Raw genomic sequence first — 17,607 nt, forward strand, 5'->3', positions numbered from 1 at the left:
AGTACGTGCCTATTGTCTTACATATCTGTTGTACACAGTTAAAGTCATGATGATACTTTTTTTTTTTTTGTCATGTTTGCGTCTGCAGTCTTAGGCTTCATTTGTACATTTTTCGGTCACGTTGCAGATACCACGACATGCCTGATGTAATCGACTTCCTGGTGTTGCGGCAGCAGTTTGACAACGCCAGAAAGAGGCAGTGGAGTATAGGTCAGCCGGTTTTGTCTTGTCATGTGTGATAATCGTATGAAATATATGTCGGATGCGCTCACTATTTCAGGTGCACTCGATTTATAAAGTCAGCTGATCTTTGCTCTGTTTTGTGAAGACCTAAATAGCGTGTGTGATCTCTGTACAGGGGACAGGTTTCGGTCAGTGATTGACGATGCCTGGTGGTTCGGGACCATCGAGAGCCAGGAACCCTACCAGTCCCAGTATCAAGACAGCCTGTTTCAGTGCTACAATGTCTGGTAAGATCTCTGTTTGGATTTATTCTGTTTGCAGTAAGGTTGCACAGATAGTCATATATTTAATCAATACAATCTCATTTCCATGATGATGCATTTGCATTAACAAGTAGATCCGAGTGTTTTTTCTCATTTTTACACATTTTTTCTCCAAGTTGCATCATCAAATGTTTCCAGCATTAACCCACATGACAGACCGCACAGGCAGAGGGGGACAGAAATGAAAAGAGGAATAACAAAATACAAAACCGAATTGAGTCAGAATCAAGGACACCTCGATGATGATGATGATGATGATGATGATGAGAAAGGGGACTGAAGTTCTAGGAAAATCCTTGTTTGTATCACAAAAAGGGTCAGGTCGTCTGTTTTTAGATTCAAAATGGTCACCTCTTTACTGAGAAAATCCTGATTCATGTTTTATCCACTGTTGTGCTGCACTCATTTCCAGTACAGGGCGAACTAAAAAAAAAATGCAACTCATGAAGCCATATTAATCAGACAAATTTCACCCAGGATTTAAGACACTGATTAATCTAAAGGACTGAAGTTGGCTACAGCAGAAGTGTGAAAAGTTTGACTCAGTTTCCATTTAGTCAAGTGGAGAGAGCACAGTTAGTCACTTGGTACAAAAGTGAATCCCGGGATTGAACGAGTGTGAGATAATGACTTTCCACACAACACAAGCAGGATAGAGAAATAATAGACGGAATAGCTGTATGTGATTGTGCCGTTGACACCTGCTCTCATAACCCTAACACCAAGTCTTCAGTCATTCAAGAAACCTGATAAAAGCTCCGTGGATGACGGACTGGATTTTGCCAACTAAAAGCCCCCTTTGTTGTCAGCGACACTCCAATTTGAAGCATTAATAATCATATTGTCTGTTTGAGTTGTTTTCTCTTCTCCGTACTGAGTGCTTCACGGTGACACACTATTTGAAAAATCCTTGTTGGAGGAGAAGAACATCACTGCTTGCAAAATAGTATTAAAAAAACAAACAGACTAGAAGCAGGCTTGTAAACTAGATGCGATAATGCTGATGACTCACATCACGACAATGTCCCCCATCTAGCTGGGATAATGGAGACACAGAGAAGATGAGTCCTTGGGATATGGAGCCCATCCCTGATGATGGTGAGTGCCTGTAATACACCCACAATACAAACAAATTTATTTTCTTTACAAATTCATAATTTCAAAAAATTTAAAACTGTAAAACTCTTTCTCTGTGTAGCCACGTTCCCTGACGAGTTGGGCACGAGCGTACCGCTGGTAGAAGAAGAACAGAAGGAGCTTCTGTACGTCCCTCTGGATGGAGAATGGGGCTGCCGCACACGCGTAGAGGAGTGCGAACGCATCATCAAAGCCATCGACCAGCTCTGCACACTTGGTATGATGTCATCACGCCCCTTAGAAAATAACAGTCCACTTCTGTCATGTGAGCCAGGATGATGTGAAGTTAAGGCGTGAGGGCACATTTCTTATAAAGCAACACGAGTCACCACTCTGAGCTCATCAGCACGAGGCCAGTAGGGTTCTCGGATCATGTGTTAAAAGGAATACTTGGTGCCAGATATTGAGGTGCTTGCTTGAATTCCCATTAAGTGATGTAATGTCATATTAAGCACAGACCATGTACTGTATTACTGCAAAAGAGAAAGCTGATCTGAGAGCTCCCTCTAGTGACAGTTTGGAGACTTAACCACACATGAGCGCTTCATGCTGCAGTTGGCTCACATGACAAGGTTTTAGCTTAATTCTTTTAGGTTTCTTTTTAACATCTAAATATAGTATAGTATCAGGATCAGCCAGAAAGTCTTAAAGGTAAAGGCATGAAGATGTGAGACATGCACTGTCATTGTAATATTTGACATACTCATGTCCTTGTGTTTGGAAAGAGACAAAGATGTTCAGCTCTGTTAAATATCCTCTCTCAAACATGTCATCCTCAGATGTGGCAGCACCATTTGCCTTTCCAGTGGACCTACAAGCTTACCCCACGTACTGCACAGTAGTGGCCTACATCACTGACCTCAGCACTATACGCCAAAGGCTGGTGAACCACTTCTACAGGTACCGAAACATCTGTTTAGGATTTTAACATGTGTATGTGTCAAAGAGAGAGAATTCACACACTCATACGTGTTGGTATTTCCCTTTCAGACGACTATCCTCTCTGATGTGGGAGGTTCGTTACATTGAACACAACGCCCAAACATTCAATGAGCCGGGATCGTTCATCGTCACTACAGCCAAGTTTGTCTCTGACCTCATGCTGCAATTCATTAAGTGAGTATGTCCTATGTGTGGTATCATTAAGTCAGAATCTTAAATGTTTTTTGAGGAAAATTAACTCAGCATCTGTAGCTTATATATTTTATTATTATTATAACAATAATCAGTTATCTAGCACTGTAACATGCTTAAAATTCAACTGAAAATGGCCAAAGTCAGACAAGTATTGAGCTTTTTGGGTACATGCACATATCTTAAGAATGAAGATAGTTTTCATTTTAAACATTTGCCTGAGTTAGATCACAGAGTAATTTCTGCTCTCTTCTCTTCTTTTTTTGTTCCTCAGGGACCAAAGTCTGACAGACCTCATGCCGCTCTATAAAACTATGAAGAAGGCGACTTTCTCTGACTCTGAAGATGAGGTGTGTTTGCATGTATACATGTGTACACAGCGATTAGTCTTGTCTGTCCAAACAAAACAGTAATTGCTGATATTAATTAAAGGGTTTCTCGCCAAACCAAAATATCGTTTATGTAAGATGAATATGATAGAACACAATAGGTTTTAACTGTATTTTTTCCCTCATTTCCTCTGTAGGATGATGAAGAGGACGACGAAGATACTAATACACCTGGAACATCCACACGAAATCACAAGGTCACACATCGAGTTATCACCACATAGACAGAATGTATGCTAGACTGCATCTAAAGAAGAAGAATAGTCTGTTTTGTATCAGCTTATTGTCTTGTCATGTTATGTTCAGGCTTGTCGACCAATGCAGCGACAACGGCGAACCCGACCTCCTTCATACGACCCTCAGGCATGGAGGGGACGTTGCAAGGAGCTGCTGGACCTCATCTTTCAGTGTGAAGACTCCGAGCCCTTCAGAGAACCTGTGGACCTACAAGAGTACCCGGTACCTATCTGTGCTTTCTATGTTCAGAATTGCTCCCAAATACATTCGGCCTCCTTAGAAACAAACTGAATTATTCTGGTTAAGCTCATCGTGAGTTTTCCATTAGGGCCGTACGGGTTTGTATTTCCAGTTACCTTTTTTGGTCCTTGCTACGCAGTCAGCCTGGGATGTTTGAATTGTAAAAGGGGGGAAAGTGTGAAGGGAAAGTACCCTGAGACTTCTGCGGTTTCAGTGAGCAAGACTTTTCTTGTTTACACATAGAGGGGGATTTTTTTTTTTTTTTCAAGAAAATTCCAGTAAGAGATTTCAGCCTGTGTGAAGGATATGGTACCACAGAATCATTTGCCAGCTCAGAATCAAACTGCTTTTTTTTATGAATTTCTGAAAACTGTGATGTGTAATTTTGTCACTTCTTTACCCTCCCTTTTTTCGTCTTCCTCCCCTCTTATGCTGCTCTTACCTTTTGAAAGCTGTAATTGAAATATCTTAACTTAACTCCGCTTCTCTCAGGACTATCTGCAAATAGTTGAATCACCGATGGACTTTGGCACTGTTCTCAACACGTTGACAGAAGGAAAGTACCAGTCTCCCATTGAGCTCTGCAAAGATGTCCGGCTCATTTTCAGCAATTCCAAAGCTTATACGCCCAGTAAAAAGTCTCGGGTGAGTGAGACACACATGCACACACACACACACACACACACACACACACACACACGGTCTGGTTAATAGGTCTCATATTGCTCACTTATTTTCATGCCTTAATGAGCGCATGAAATAAAATTCTTACATTACAACACTTATCCCTTTTACTCATAGTGTGTCTGTGATTACGATTACATACTGTACTGTGTTTCCAGATCTACAGTATGAGTCTGAGGCTCTCTGCACTGTTCGAGGAGCATGTCAGCTCCATCCTGGCTGACTACAAGGCCATCCACGGCCTGACAGATAAACTGACCAGACAGGGCACAGACAGACAGACAAGACACACTACGGACAGACAGACACGGCACGCCATGAAGAGAAGGAGGAGGAGGAGTGAATCTCCTGCAAGCAGCACTGCATCCAGGTAGAATGAATGTTTAATATTTAAACTAATTCCTGTATTTACAGATTTAAAGATATTGATTGATTTCTTTGAACCGCTCTTTCTTCCCTTTCCTGTATTTAGCCCAGAGAGGAAGAGACGTGTGTCGTCCAGGGTTACCGGCAAAAGGGAGCCATCACCAGCTCCTTCGCGACCCTCCTCCCTGAGACATAACGTCCCCCTGAAACAGCCCCCTCAGCTGGTTAACGGGAAGACCGACACCCCGGCTGCAGGGCGTACACGCAGTGCCGCACGCCACTCTACACACTCTCCACCCTCCTCATCCTCTTCACACTATCCTACAAGCAACACACCGAACACGGCAGGTGAGATCATTGATACATGCAAATTCACACTAAGAGTAATTATAAAACAATGTTTATTACCAAGAATTCATCTGATAACATTATTTACTTCCTTTATTTATTCCTTTTTGCTCATCGTCAGAGTCTACTCGCTCGCTGCGGGCTCATAACTCCGTGTCGGCTTCAACGCCGCCAGCTGCTGAAAAGGTGACGCCCTCTCCAGCTGTGGAAAGTAGCAGTGGAGGAAGCACCCGACGGAAACTCAGGACGCCTGTACGACACACGCCGGGTAAGAGATGATGTCACAAAGAAGTGACTGTAATGTGAAATTTATGTTTAAAGTCAAAAAGTTTACTGTCACTTGGCTGTTATTGACATATTTCCTTTCTTTTGTCCTGTAAACCCCCCTCAGGCTCTCCTGCCAGCCCTTCATCTCAGAGCACAGTTCACCTGAACGGCCACAGTAGTCATGTGACCCTCGGCGTTGGGAGAAGGGGGCGGAAATCCAGAATGGACCCACCGGTGAGTCCTCCAGAAGACACAACTCCGGCGAGCCCTTCCAGACCCCGAGGTCGCCCACCCGGCAAGAAGAGAGGCAGGAAGAGCAAGCAGGAGCTGGAGGAGAGGAGAAGAAGCGGCAACCACAGGAGCTCCACCCCTGACGACGAACTCGACCAATCCACGGGCGACGAAGGCGGGACGTCTTCGGCGCAGGAGGCATCAGTGCTGTCGGACTCTGGTATGGCGTCGACGCCTAGACGGCGCGGCCGGCCCAGAGTGGTAAGAACTGAGGAAGCGACTCCTCCTGCTGAGTCACCTGAGCCTTCGCCACTGAGGAGGAGCAGCAGGCGAACCAACGAGGAGGTCACGCCTCCTCCTCAGACTGCTCCTCAACGATCCAATCACAAGGAGTCTCCAAAGGAGGAGGGAGCGGAGGGAGCAGGAGGGTCAATGCGCACACGTAACCAGGGGCGACGGTCAGCCTGGTACATGGAGGAGGACTCAGAGGAGGAGCAGAGGCAGCTGCTGTTTGAGGACTCATCAATTACCTTTGGCACCTCCTCAAAGGGCCGTGTCCGCAAGCTGACAGAAAAGGCCAAAGCCAACCTTATAGGCTGGTAACAGAGACAACAGAACAGACACAGGATGTGAGGAGGAGGCATCTGTCAGCTGGCTGCCGCGACAGAGAAGAAATCCGGATGAGATTTCTTAGCTTATGCGTTGGAGGAGTGCAGGGCTGAGTCGAAGAGGTCATGCTTGGTGTTGTATGCATTTGTGTGCGCGCGTGCATGTGTGTGTGTGTGTGTGTGTGTGTGTGTACGTCTGGAGAGCCGCTAGTCCAGCTGCTGCTATTTGAAGCTGTGGCTATGGAGAGGCACAACAGCGCAGTTACCTGTCCACTTCTCCTTCCTCTTGGCCCAGTAAGCACATCTACTACTGCAGTCGATGGCTTTTCTGACAACGCATGTTCATTTGCTCCAACTCCTCCTACATTATTGGTCCATGTTGGATCCTACAGATGCTTACTGACTCCTATGTTGGTGGTTTTTTGTTCACTCCTGTCCGGTGAACCACTCTTCACTTCCGTCTGACCTTAAACACTGTTGGGTGTCAGACCGAGCAAATCCGTTGTTTAACAGAGTTTTAGTACTTGAAAAAAAAAAAATCATGAGGAGAGCTGGATGTATCTTATCTTACTCTTACTATTTTTGAGGACTTTTCAAGTGTCTCTGCTGGGTTGGTCAAAGACACCCACTGAGCTGAAATAGTTCAGTCTGTGACGGACTACAGACTGCTGGCCTGACAACGTCTTTTGCCCCCTTTCCCCATTATTCCCACTGTTTTTTTATACGACCCCCTCTCTGCTTTTTCTAAGATTTGTACGTGATGATCGGCTCTCTGTTTTGGAAGTCTTACACATTAGCTGACCTGAGGGTGTCTGTCTGCGCTAAAATACCAAATGGTGTACCTTTGCAGGTACTGTAGATCTGTAGGTTTTGTTTACTATTGATGTGTGCGGTGTGTGTGTGTGTTCTCTTTTTTTTTTTTTTTTTGCATGTTATTTAGAAAGAGAAAGCATCTCTTTTTTTTTTTCTTTAGACGCTGTTTTTACTGTGAGAAGGAGATAAAGGATGCATGGGTGAAAGGGGTCATTTATATGTTTAGATAGATCATGTTTCAATGCGTCTTCAACATTAGCAATACCTTGTGCCTTTATGTCTTTGGTGTGTGTGTGTGTGTGTGCGTGCATGTGTGTGTATGTGTGTATAAGCGTGCTTGGCCTCTGCCCTGCAAAGTACATGTACCTATATGTGTACGAACTAAGTTGTGACTATGCGAGTGGGTGTAACTGAAAGAGTGTGTGTGTGTGTGTGTGTGTGTTTTTTATAACACAATTGAGTGTCATTCAATTTCAGCGTACAAACAGTGGCATACAGTTTGATCGTTGTGAAACCTCTCAAAGAAATGTATTTATAGCAGTTCAAAAAAGAATTTACTGTTGTTGTAAGCATACCATTATTCATGTCAATGTATTATCCTATAACCAACCTATCGTCAGTTTATACCTAAGGTACAGCCAGAGGAGCTTTGGGGCGACTAGCTTTGAGATGCACTTACCACAGACCGGTTATCAATGCAGTTGTAGGGAGTTAACCCTGTGTATTTTCACTTGTTAACATATAAAAATGAACTTTTTAAATGCTGATATGTTTCTATGGCGACACGCACACATGCGCGCGCGCATACACACACACACACACACACACAATTCTGTCTCGCATGTTCTAGCACTTTCTCATGCCTAAAAGCAAACAGGATCGAGCCAGATCAAACTGGATCAGACTTAACTTGGACGGAGAGCGGACCAGAGAGAGAGACAGGTCTTATATTCATCTTTTCTGATTGTGTGCCTTTGCTACTCTGGCATATTGAATCCTCAGTTGGTTTCTCCTTTTGGGGTCCTTTTTTTTTTTTGTTTTGTTTTGTTTTTGGACTTGTTGGTTCTGCTCGTCACTGGGTTCAGAGAACTGGACTTTGGGGACTGGACTGGACCTGACAGGCTTCTATGAAAGAGAGAAAAGACTGAAAAAAAAACAATCTGACAGGAGGCAAATATATTAAGTCACTCTCTCTCTCTGTACACACACCTTGATGGATTGAGTTTATAAAAAGATGGCGGCCTCACGTTATGACATCATTTTCTGTTTTCAGTAACCCAGCACAGAGGAAGTGAATGCCAAAATCTGAAAGTTTCCACTCGTGTTGTGGGACTAACTGGGGAGAACTGGACGGTAGCATCTACGTATATACACCCGGTTCATGTCATAGTACTTTACCGTCACATATTACTGAACATATATCTCATCTGTTTATCATTGTTAATACTTTTTTGTTTGTTTGTTTTTTTGTTTTTTTGTTATGGATTTGTCAATGCCAAATTCTGTCTTTGGGCACTGAAGTTTTAGACCATGGCTTTTGAATGTGTTTATTTTTCTGAATCACTGTCTCCACAGTGAGTGTGTTGAGCTCCTTTACAGATGTTGTGTCAACTGTTTTTTTTGGGGGGGATTTTTTTTTTTTGTCCGTGTTCCTGCCATACAGGACAATAATATATCAGTGGCTAGATCTGTGGAGTTGTATTGTTGGGATGGTGTTTTATACTCTACCGCACTTATTTGAGGATACAATTTTCAACTTTTTTTTTTTTTTCAGTCAGCCTGGCTTTGTTTATATTGTGTATATGAAGAGTTTTATTCTAAACTGAGACAGTCTAGAACACCTTCTTCCACAAGTGACTGTTGACATGAAAGTAAATGTTTTTATTAAAGATAGGAAGCTTATTATCTTTGCCCACAAAATGATGCATTTTACGGACAAAAGATTTTGTGGGTATTATGTGTTCATTAATGACTTTTTATGGCTTTTCATTCATTAAATTGTTCTATAAACTCTTCATAGGCACATAAAGGATTTGAATTTTTTTTTTTTTTTGAAATCTCAATCACAAATAATCCTATTTACATATATGCACAGATTATCATGGTCAGAGCGTGGAAACTAAATTGTAGGCCCAGGCTTCTGAGCTCACTTTTAACATGAGCCAACTGCAAAAACAGTATGTTTGCCAGATAGCGGTGGGGACGTAGTAATTTTGAATCAGGAACAGTTGGTTGCTATGATGCGCCAAGTACACAGCAGCCCAGTTAATAAGGCTACGGGCAGGGATGTGTTATTTCCCCTCTGGTTTCCCATTAAAGTGGGAATACAGTTGTTGTATCAAAGTGAACATCAAACCTGTTCCTGTACTTATGTCAAAGTTACAGAGCTGATTTAAAATTGCTGGCCGGGTTATTTTAACCATATTAGTAATACTAACAACATCCAATCATTTCAAAGGGGCCTTAAAATGAAGCCAGAATTGGTGTATTAATTCATTTCCACTTACTTCACATCAGTCACATCTGTTCTGCCCGTCTGCTTGGTCCACAGCGCTTCACAAGGTGGACCTCGTTAGGTTTTTGTTATCAGCTCGCTGTTGGCGGCGGTTTCCAGCTTGACTTCGCAAGTCTTACCTTGACACACATACTGCATTATGGAGCTCATGTATGTATCATTTACCACGGGCCTGTGCTTACGTGTGGCAGAGTTGTGCTGTTTTGTGGCCTCTGACCAGCCATCAAGGGTGCAGAGGGGGGGGAGGGAGGGGGGGAGTCAGAGGTTAAAGGTCACAGTGTGTGAAGTGGCTGCATGTGAGCATTTCGGGGACGTTTTAAGGGGGATGCGGGATGGGAGCGAACAGAACGGGAAGGGAAAAAGGGGTCTTCTGTTTCACACGAACTGATTGAAGAGGATGTCTTTGTTAGTTTGGATACTTTTTATATATAAAGGAATTAATGCAAAAAAGAAGCATAAAGCTAGAATGTATGTGTAGGGGAGTACTGCTGTCCTGTTAGTCAATACCAATATTTTAAGTAAATAAACAGTTGTGTTTCCATATCCACTTTTCCTTTCTCTTTGTTTCAGTGTCATTTCAAAAGATTACGTACACTTGTTCACAGGTTCAGGGATTTAAAAAATAAGTTTAATACATAACATTCACCCCATTAAGAAGAATCTGGTTTAAGTCACAATTAAAGCATGTTTTTCTAACTGATTTGTAGTATAATTTACTATACTATAAGCTAATTTTTTCATGTCAAGGACCCCCATTTAAAAAGATTTTTGTTTTTAGATGTTTATTTGTTATTTTATTATTATTATTTAATCATATTTACTCATGCAGGCTGTTGCTTACATGGATGTTGAACAAATGAACAACTCTTCCACCTTGTGTTGCTAAAGCGTAACTGCGTAAAAGCCAGTTCCCCGCCCGGAGCTCACAGGCTCGGCTCCGCCTGACGTGGCGAGCCACTAAAGGTCCGCCGGTTCCTTCGTGGGCTGCGACGATTGGGCAGATTACCTGTTTGGCATTTTTTTTAGTAAAAATGTAAATACACAGGTGGTGGCGGCATGAGTGAGCGTGTGCTTTATGTAAATAAAACAGAAGTGAAACCGTGTCACTCTGTTCTGGTTTCCAGGCGCAAACAGACTCCCTCAGACGCAATGTTTGGCAGATAGTTGAACATAAGACTTTTGGATATTAAGACGAGGTAAGGGTAATAATTATTAAATAACAGTAATGAGCTTTAACAATAATGTTGCTTTATTTGCACTTCCTCGACAATTCTGCTGCGCCACATAATGTTTTTACTTCCCAAGTCAGCTTGAGGTCGAACCAGATTAATATCAGGGCCTACTAACTTTACAAACAATGTGACAGTCCAGAAAAGGAACCCTTTTACCGACATTTGGAGGCCCCTTCCTCTAAATATATGTCTTTATATATGTTTAATTTGCGCTGATTGAAGTTTGGGTCCTCCACCTGCCACATATACGCACCTGACGCGTGTTTCCGTCCGCAGGTGACAGCGGCGCAGCATTCATGCCTCAGCTCACGTCTACCGCTGTGCTGCAGCTCGTGTTGCTGCTCTCCGCTGTGCCCGCGCAGTACTTCATCTCCCGGTGGAGCGGCAACTCTGCGGCGCAGCGCTACCACGCGACAACACGGTAGGACCTGATCCGTGCGTTAAAAAAAAACAAAAAAAAAAGGTCTTTATGCGTCAGTGTAATGTGTGACAACTTTGTAAGGGAAACAAAACGTCCGTGGAAATTCTTGAAAATTCTTCTTTGTCTGTTCTGGGTGAAAAACTTCACAGCTAGAATATTATACTAGGAGAGTATAAGCCTCTAATGCACTTATAAACACCTTGAATTAATGGATAACCATGTTTCAGGTTCCTTAGAATGTGTAGAGAGTGGAGAGCATCTTTCTTCAATGGTACAGCATGGATGGAGTGGGCAAACCAGCAAATATCCAAAGTCACGTGAGTGTTGAAGTGTTTACCATTGTGATTGTTTGAGACCACAAAACATGTGTTATGATAAGCACTCTTTCCTGTTAATCTCTGCTTCCAGATTTTGTGTGTTTTTAAGTTGTTGTCAGGACACTTCAGAATAAAAGAGGAATAAAGATCGATAACTCAACAATATTTTTGCTTTCCGAAGGTCTTTGGTTGGTTTTGGGCAGGAAGAAGAATTGGCTCCGCAGTCGTTTGCCATAGAGAGCATGATATATGACAATGACCAGGGATTCTTTGGAGGTTCGTGTCTGTATACGTGTTTGTAAAGTTTTGGTTAGTGGACGTAATACATAGAAGAATCTTATCTTATCACCACAGTTACAATAGATCAACAGGACGCACAGCCACACTCTTAGGATAAACTGAAATTTCGCCTCTCATATTCAGTATTTTTGAGAAATTAATTAAGACTTTTTTTTTTCTTTATTGGTCTGGATTTCCACTTTGCACCCCCCTTTATTTTTATCTTTATCCCATTTGATGCAAGTACTAAATCCAGTGTTAATTGTAAGGTTGAGCACCGTACCACCAACTTCTCTTAACTCTTACATATATATTGTTTGAATTGTATGAAACTTCAGTGATATGACACTTCTGTCAATTTAAGGTAAATGTAAAGCTTATTTTGGTCAAAGCCATGTGATCATACATGAAAAAGTTAAATCTGAAGCATTTGATACCCCAAGCTGTTTCCTGTCTTCAGTTTAATTGCACGTCTACAGGAAGCAGCCAACAGCTTGCTCTGGCAGGAAGGAAAAATAGCGAGCATCTCTCTTTTTTTTGTGTGTAGTACTTCTTTTACAGCATATTTATCATTTTACCTCCATAAGACAGTAAATAACCTCTGGCTTCAGTGAAAGCTGCACAATAAAAATTTGCCTCACGGGATACTCTTTCTTTCTCCTCATACCTGCAGCCTCCAAGGAAGTGCGCAGCCCCAGGCCCCCGTACGTGTTTCTGCGGGTCGGAGAGGTGGTGTTGGAAAGGAAAGGCCATATGGTCGGTGTGGTGGTGAGCTGGGACCCTGAGATGCGAGCCCCTCCGGAGTGGGTTGACAGAGTGTATGCTGCCAGCTCTGAGGTTAGCAGCCACAACTCTACACGTCACTTCTGACCAAATTTATTCGTACATCTTACTGCTGTTTTTTTCACAGAGTGTATTATTTTAAGATCTGAGTATTCATCCTCACTACCAGTGGCTATTTGGCTACTACTGTAATTGGCTCCTATTTGATTTAATTTGATTTATTGAACGGGACAGTGTGCAGTATTAAGCATAAATGATGCACTGCACTGGAGTTAGCTTGAAGCTAATTTGCATCCGTAGTTCACCACAATCAAAACATACAACAGCACAACAACAAACAGAACAAAGCAAAAAAACAAACAAACAAACAAAAACACACACAGAACACACCATACAACATACAAAGCTACACACAACAGCACATCACATACACCCACAAGGTAAATTAAAAATTAATAATGTAAACTAGGCTCAGTGGTCACACAGCTGATTCGTCTTTAGTTGATTTTTTTAATTTGGCCTTGAATGTATTGATAGAACTACAGCTCTTCATATAATCAGGTAGGGCGTTCCACTGAGTTGTGGCTTTCACAGAGAAAGCTGACTGTCCAAATGCAGTGCGACCAAATGGTACAATCTTGTATGGAGGATCTAACAGAACTTCCTGAGCGAGCAAATTTGAGAATAATCTAAAATGGTCAAAGCTCAGTAAATTGTATTTCTCCAGTACCCTGCAGTGATGGAAATGCATTGGCTTTTTGTCCAGAGTTTTTAGAGTTTGTTTGTATGAGGACTCAAGAGGTTTTATGGCTGTTTCTCCAGCCTGCCCCCAACATGTGATGCAATAAGACTTATGGGAAAGAATCATAGCATGCATAAATATCTTGGCTGCGTCCAAAGAGAGACAGTTTCTAATATGTCTAAAATTTGTTACGTTGTACTTTATGGTTTTAACCGTTTTTTTAACATGTTTCTTAAAGTTCAAATGTGGATCCAGTGTCACACCAAGATATTTAAAATCAGTAACTATGTCAATTTTTTCACCTTTGATGAGAATATCAGCGTTAGGAGGTTGTACCATAGTCTTACCCTTTGTCTTGTTTACATTTAGACTTTGAATTATTGCATTTTAAGCGTTTAAAGTGGAAAAATCTGCCAGTTCACTGACTCCTGTGACTATGTGTGTGCATGTAGGGCACCACAGCAGAGAGGACACCTCATTACAAGGTACTGTTCAGCGGGCCTGGACCCTCCTCTCTGTTAATTGCATATCTACCTCAGACACAACTGGAGCGCATCACAGGGATGAGGGTATGTACTCAAAGACACAGCACACACCGATTCACACACAAACACACACACACACACACACTCAGTATGTCTTGGACTCACTGTTGGATGTTTCTAGCCGGACATTCCCACTTTGGAAAGTTACTTCACACATTTTGATGGGAACCGGTTCATCATGCAGCCCTGGCTCAAAGAGATCTACCCTGAGGACGACATGGAGGACGCCTGACTGCTCGGTCTGAAAGATCTGTCCAAAAGACAAATTCATCTTCTTTCTGTGGTGTTGTTGAACTTGGTCTCGAGGTCTTTTTTTGTCTGTGGAGTCTACTGGAATCTATCAATCATGGGTTGTAATGAGTGGATGCAAAATGCCAATGTTTTCTTTAGAAATACTGAATTTACTGACAAAGAAAGGTCAAGCTTTGAAGAGACTGAGGATAATTGTTTAATCCCTCCTTGCTGGATCTCAATGTGAGGGTGTCGTTTGGGAATATCTCTCATAGCTCTAAGAATGTATTGAGCAGTTGTTCAACCTTTTATTTCTTTGAGATGTATAAATATACAGTATTTTAATTTAATGTGCAAAGATTTAATTTTAAACAGATCTGTTTTGATTTTTTTAAAAGACAGATCTGAATGTCTGGAATGTTAAAGTTAACAGTAAAAAGACAGCATTGCTTTGAAAATCTTTTTTTTGATTGGTTGAAGATGGCTGAAGTGGAAAAAATGCCTTTAAAAAAAACAAAACAAAACTATATTCAGCCATTAAAACTATGAAATAAAGTGTTTTAAACTGTGACAATCATCTCTGTGGCTTCATGAATCAGTGGCAAATGTTTTTTCAGAGTTTTTTCCTGCTTTTGTCTCTGAGGCTGAAGGAGACAGACACCCGTGAGGAGGCAGTGATTGTGGGTGTACGGGGAAGGTGAGGAAGGGGCGTAGCACCTTGCCCTCTCCTGCCTCCATCGTCCTCATCCTCATTCCTCCACTCCCTTGTGTCCTCCTCTCTGACCAGTAGGGGGGGTCCCAGACTTTGTCCCAGGAGCTGACTGACTTCGCTGGCCTTCTGTTGAGCGTTTTCAACCGCTGAAACGCAAACACGCCGCCTAGAACACGGACAAAACGCGCATTAGTTACAATTGACATATCAAACTAATGAAATACATTTAATCAATATAAGGACAAACCTTTCCTGGTGAGAGATGTGTGTTTGTTTTTGTTTTTTACCTCAGCTGACTCAGACATTCAGCACTGTGGTAAAACTGCGGTGTTCCCACACAGACACTCTTGTCCAGCTTCTCCAGCAGAACGCTGCATATTCGCTCCATTTTCTCAAAATCTGAGAACGTAACCGTGACCTGCGGGAACCAAGACACAGCGCTGCACTGATATTCTGTTACAATATTCTATACAACTCAATACACATATAAAGGGCTGGGTATCCCTTTTTTTTTTTTTAAATTACAGTAACAGTACCAAAACTAGTAGCTAAGTGATACCAATATCATGTCAATAGAGGCATTCAGTTGCCTAAAATGCCACCACTCCTCCCAATCCAAATGATTTTTACACAAATATACTTTGGAAGTGTTCAAATTATTGAAATATTCATTAAATTACTGTACAAACTGTACAATGAAGTATTATCACCATAGATTGTACGGGTTGTAGCTGCTGTGGTATGAGGCCAATCACACATCGCATTAAATTGAAGAATGCTTGCAGTGATTGGCTGTGAGTAAAACCATACAGATACCTCTGCATCCATGTGATACAGGTCTGCCTCTCGGTGGAGAAACCTCCTCACTGTGGCGTCTTCGTCCTTTATGCCATGTTGTCTAAGCAGAATGAATGCATGAAAAATTATTACCCTACATTCATTGCAAACAAGGTGTGTGTATGCTAATAAAACACACACACAAATTTACTCAAGTACAGTACTTATGTAATTGTATTGTATCTATTGGGACAATGTACAGTTTTAAACATTGATGTACTGCACCGGAGTTAGCTTTAAAACTAATTTTCATATGCAGTCCCTTACAAATAAAACATAACAGCACAATAACAAACAGTACAAAGCAAAAAAATAAATAAATACAAAATACAAAGCTACACACAGTAGCACATCACATACACACAAAACTAGAAATTAATAATGTAAGATTGTCAAATTAAAAGCAAGATTATTTGAGATTATATGAGAAGACCATGAGATGAAATTTAGATTCAGTGGTTACAAAGCTGAGTAGTTTTTAGCAGATATTTGTACTTAACATGAGTATTTTTATTTTAAGCCTCTTTATTCTTATATTCCATTACATTTCAGAGGGAAATATTGTACTTTTTATTGTGTTGTATATCATTTACAAACTTTGACAGTCAAGATTTAACATCCAAAACATATGATCTTCTTATAAAATATGAAGCGTTGTTAATGAGTAATCTACCCAACAGTATCTCAACCAGATAAGACACTAAAATGCTGCGTACAGATTAATGCCAAATTAATAATAATAATAATAATAATAATAATAATACAATAACATAACACTCAAATTAGATGATTAGTTTTATTACAGAAAGTGTATGAAACTCATGACCAAAATAGTCATATATTCTGTCATTGTGTTACTTATAGATGAAATTGTAGTGAAAATAAATTATTCCCCTTTTTGCTGGGGACCCCTGAGGGTCCCTGGACCCCACTTTGAGAATTACTAGTCTAATGGGTACTTTTACTTTTGCTACTTTGAGTACTTTTTGATGCTAATGTTTCTGCACTTCCTCTTATATTTGCATAGTTTAAAAGTTATTAATACTTCTTCCACCGCTGGCACATTGCAGAGAGCATCAACAGTTACTCTACTGTTTGTTCAATGGATAAAAACTGATACTGACGTCACATGTAAGTATTATAACACCAGCTAGCTAACATTAGCCTAATATACTGTTAGTCTGCTTGTACTAGTGTTGAAAGTGTTGAGTAGATTTTCACCTGAGAGCTTGTAAAATATATTCGAGTCGCCGTGAGACGCTGTTTGTGACCTCGTTGACTGACTCCTTGCTGTTTCCGACACTGACCCGCACCGACACTCTGTCCGCCGGGCAGCAAACCTCCGCTGTTCCGGTTACCTGGACCTCTCTTACCCGGTTACCGGAACTTTGTCGATTTACCGCTCGCACTTCCAGCTCCTGCTCTTTCTCATTACCGGTGAACTCACGACCGGCAGCCGGTACTATGGCAGCGAATACACGGCTCGGGTTATCCATGATGAAAGACGCCAAACTAACTTCCCGCTGCTATGGAAATAGACGCAATGCACGTCGGGATTTGTAGGCTACTTCGGTAAAAAGAACTACAAAAAGTGGAGTGCCCATTTCTAATCAAATCTTTTCTAATTTGTGATCAAATCAATGTTATAATTAACCTGTTAGGAATTTCTGAGGGGAAAGTTGATCAAACTATGCATATCACTGAAAATAATGGTCATAATGCAGAGGCATACAGTTTCACAGGCTTAGAAGTACTTTGTTTGAGCAGTATGACCCCAATGTATGAATCTATTAACATCCCCTATGAAGAACCTCTGCAGCAGATCATTAAACTAACTAGGGGCCCCATACTCCGGGGGCCCCCCATAGGCCCCAGGTCAATTATATACTACAATAGGTGTGTGATATGTTTAATTGTAACTTTGTTTGGGAATATGCACTGATAAAATACAATATCAAACTTATAAGGACCTTCACATGGGTCCTGCTTTATTACCTGATCTTGAAGCCTTGTCTTGGAGGAGTTAAAACTCA

At 41.6% G+C, this 17,607-nt stretch overlaps 3 protein-coding genes across 3 annotated transcripts in view; 2 read left to right on the forward strand and 1 right to left on the reverse strand.

Moving 5' to 3' along the window:
- The window catches only part of LOC122999657 (pleckstrin homology domain interacting protein), a 35,170-nt gene extending 25,152 nt beyond the window's left edge, over nucleotides 1–10,018 (forward strand). Inside the window, exons 27-40 of the mRNA XM_044376756.1 lie at nucleotides 128–210; nucleotides 359–470; nucleotides 1,543–1,604; nucleotides 1,705–1,860; nucleotides 2,423–2,543; nucleotides 2,634–2,759; nucleotides 3,052–3,127; nucleotides 3,304–3,363; nucleotides 3,473–3,625; nucleotides 4,136–4,288; nucleotides 4,486–4,697; nucleotides 4,800–5,041; nucleotides 5,163–5,309; nucleotides 5,433–10,018. Of these exons, the coding sequence (XP_044232691.1) occupies nucleotides 128–210; nucleotides 359–470; nucleotides 1,543–1,604; nucleotides 1,705–1,860; nucleotides 2,423–2,543; nucleotides 2,634–2,759; nucleotides 3,052–3,127; nucleotides 3,304–3,363; nucleotides 3,473–3,625; nucleotides 4,136–4,288; nucleotides 4,486–4,697; nucleotides 4,800–5,041; nucleotides 5,163–5,309; nucleotides 5,433–6,142 (2,413 nt within the window). The 3' untranslated portion in view covers nucleotides 6,143–10,018. The remainder of the gene's footprint in view (nucleotides 1–127; nucleotides 211–358; nucleotides 471–1,542; nucleotides 1,605–1,704; nucleotides 1,861–2,422; nucleotides 2,544–2,633; nucleotides 2,760–3,051; nucleotides 3,128–3,303; nucleotides 3,364–3,472; nucleotides 3,626–4,135; nucleotides 4,289–4,485; nucleotides 4,698–4,799; nucleotides 5,042–5,162; nucleotides 5,310–5,432) is intronic.
- Nucleotides 10,019–10,383: 365 nt separating this feature from the next.
- Nucleotides 10,384–14,596, forward strand: si:dkey-261l7.2 (uncharacterized protein LOC569751 homolog). Its single transcript, XM_044376758.1, has 8 exons — nucleotides 10,384–10,508; nucleotides 10,600–10,671; nucleotides 10,984–11,128; nucleotides 11,356–11,445; nucleotides 11,627–11,721; nucleotides 12,398–12,561; nucleotides 13,702–13,818; nucleotides 13,916–14,596. Exons 3-8 carry the CDS (start codon nucleotides 11,004–11,006, stop codon nucleotides 14,024–14,026), a joined length of 702 nt encoding a protein of 233 aa, XP_044232693.1. The 5' UTR covers nucleotides 10,384–10,508; nucleotides 10,600–10,671; nucleotides 10,984–11,003; the 3' UTR covers nucleotides 14,027–14,596.
- Nucleotides 14,472–17,109, reverse strand: irak1bp1 (interleukin-1 receptor-associated kinase 1 binding protein 1). The gene is made up of 4 exons (XM_044376757.1): nucleotides 16,796–17,109; nucleotides 15,554–15,635; nucleotides 15,025–15,155; nucleotides 14,472–14,903 (listed from the first exon to the last, which is right to left on the reverse strand). Exons 1-4 carry the CDS (start codon nucleotides 17,068–17,070, stop codon nucleotides 14,639–14,641), a joined length of 753 nt encoding a protein of 250 aa, XP_044232692.1. The 5' UTR covers nucleotides 17,071–17,109; the 3' UTR covers nucleotides 14,472–14,638.
- Nucleotides 17,110–17,607: the final 498 nt, after the last annotated feature.

Source organism: Thunnus albacares, chromosome 16 (assembly GCF_914725855.1).
Source record: "Thunnus albacares chromosome 16, fThuAlb1.1, whole genome shotgun sequence".
NCBI lineage: Eukaryota > Metazoa > Chordata > Actinopteri > Scombriformes > Scombridae > Thunnus > Thunnus albacares.

Excerpts from the sequence above, each read along its gene's own strand:
- si:dkey-261l7.2 (XM_044376758.1), top strand. The coding sequence starts at position 11,004 with ATGCCTCAGCTCACGTCTACCGCTGTGCTGCAGCTCGTGTTGCTGCTC. Across the intron at positions 11,129-11,355 it reads CGCTACCACGCGACAACACG|GTTCCTTAGAATGTGTAGAG; the intron begins GTAGGACCTGAT and ends ACCATGTTTCAG. Across the intron at positions 11,722-12,397 it reads TGACCAGGGATTCTTTGGAG|CCTCCAAGGAAGTGCGCAGC; the intron begins GTTCGTGTCTGT and ends TCATACCTGCAG.
- irak1bp1 (XM_044376757.1), bottom strand. The coding sequence starts at position 17,070 with ATGGATAACCCGAGCCGTGTATTCGCTGCCATAGTACCGGCTGCCGGT. Across the intron at positions 15,636-16,795 it reads TATATTTTACAAGCTCTCAG|ACAACATGGCATAAAGGACG; the intron begins GTGAAAATCTAC and ends CATTCTGCTTAG. Across the intron at positions 14,904-15,024 it reads GAATGTCTGAGTCAGCTGAG|GCGGCGTGTTTGCGTTTCAG; the intron begins GTAAAAAACAAA and ends TCCGTGTTCTAG.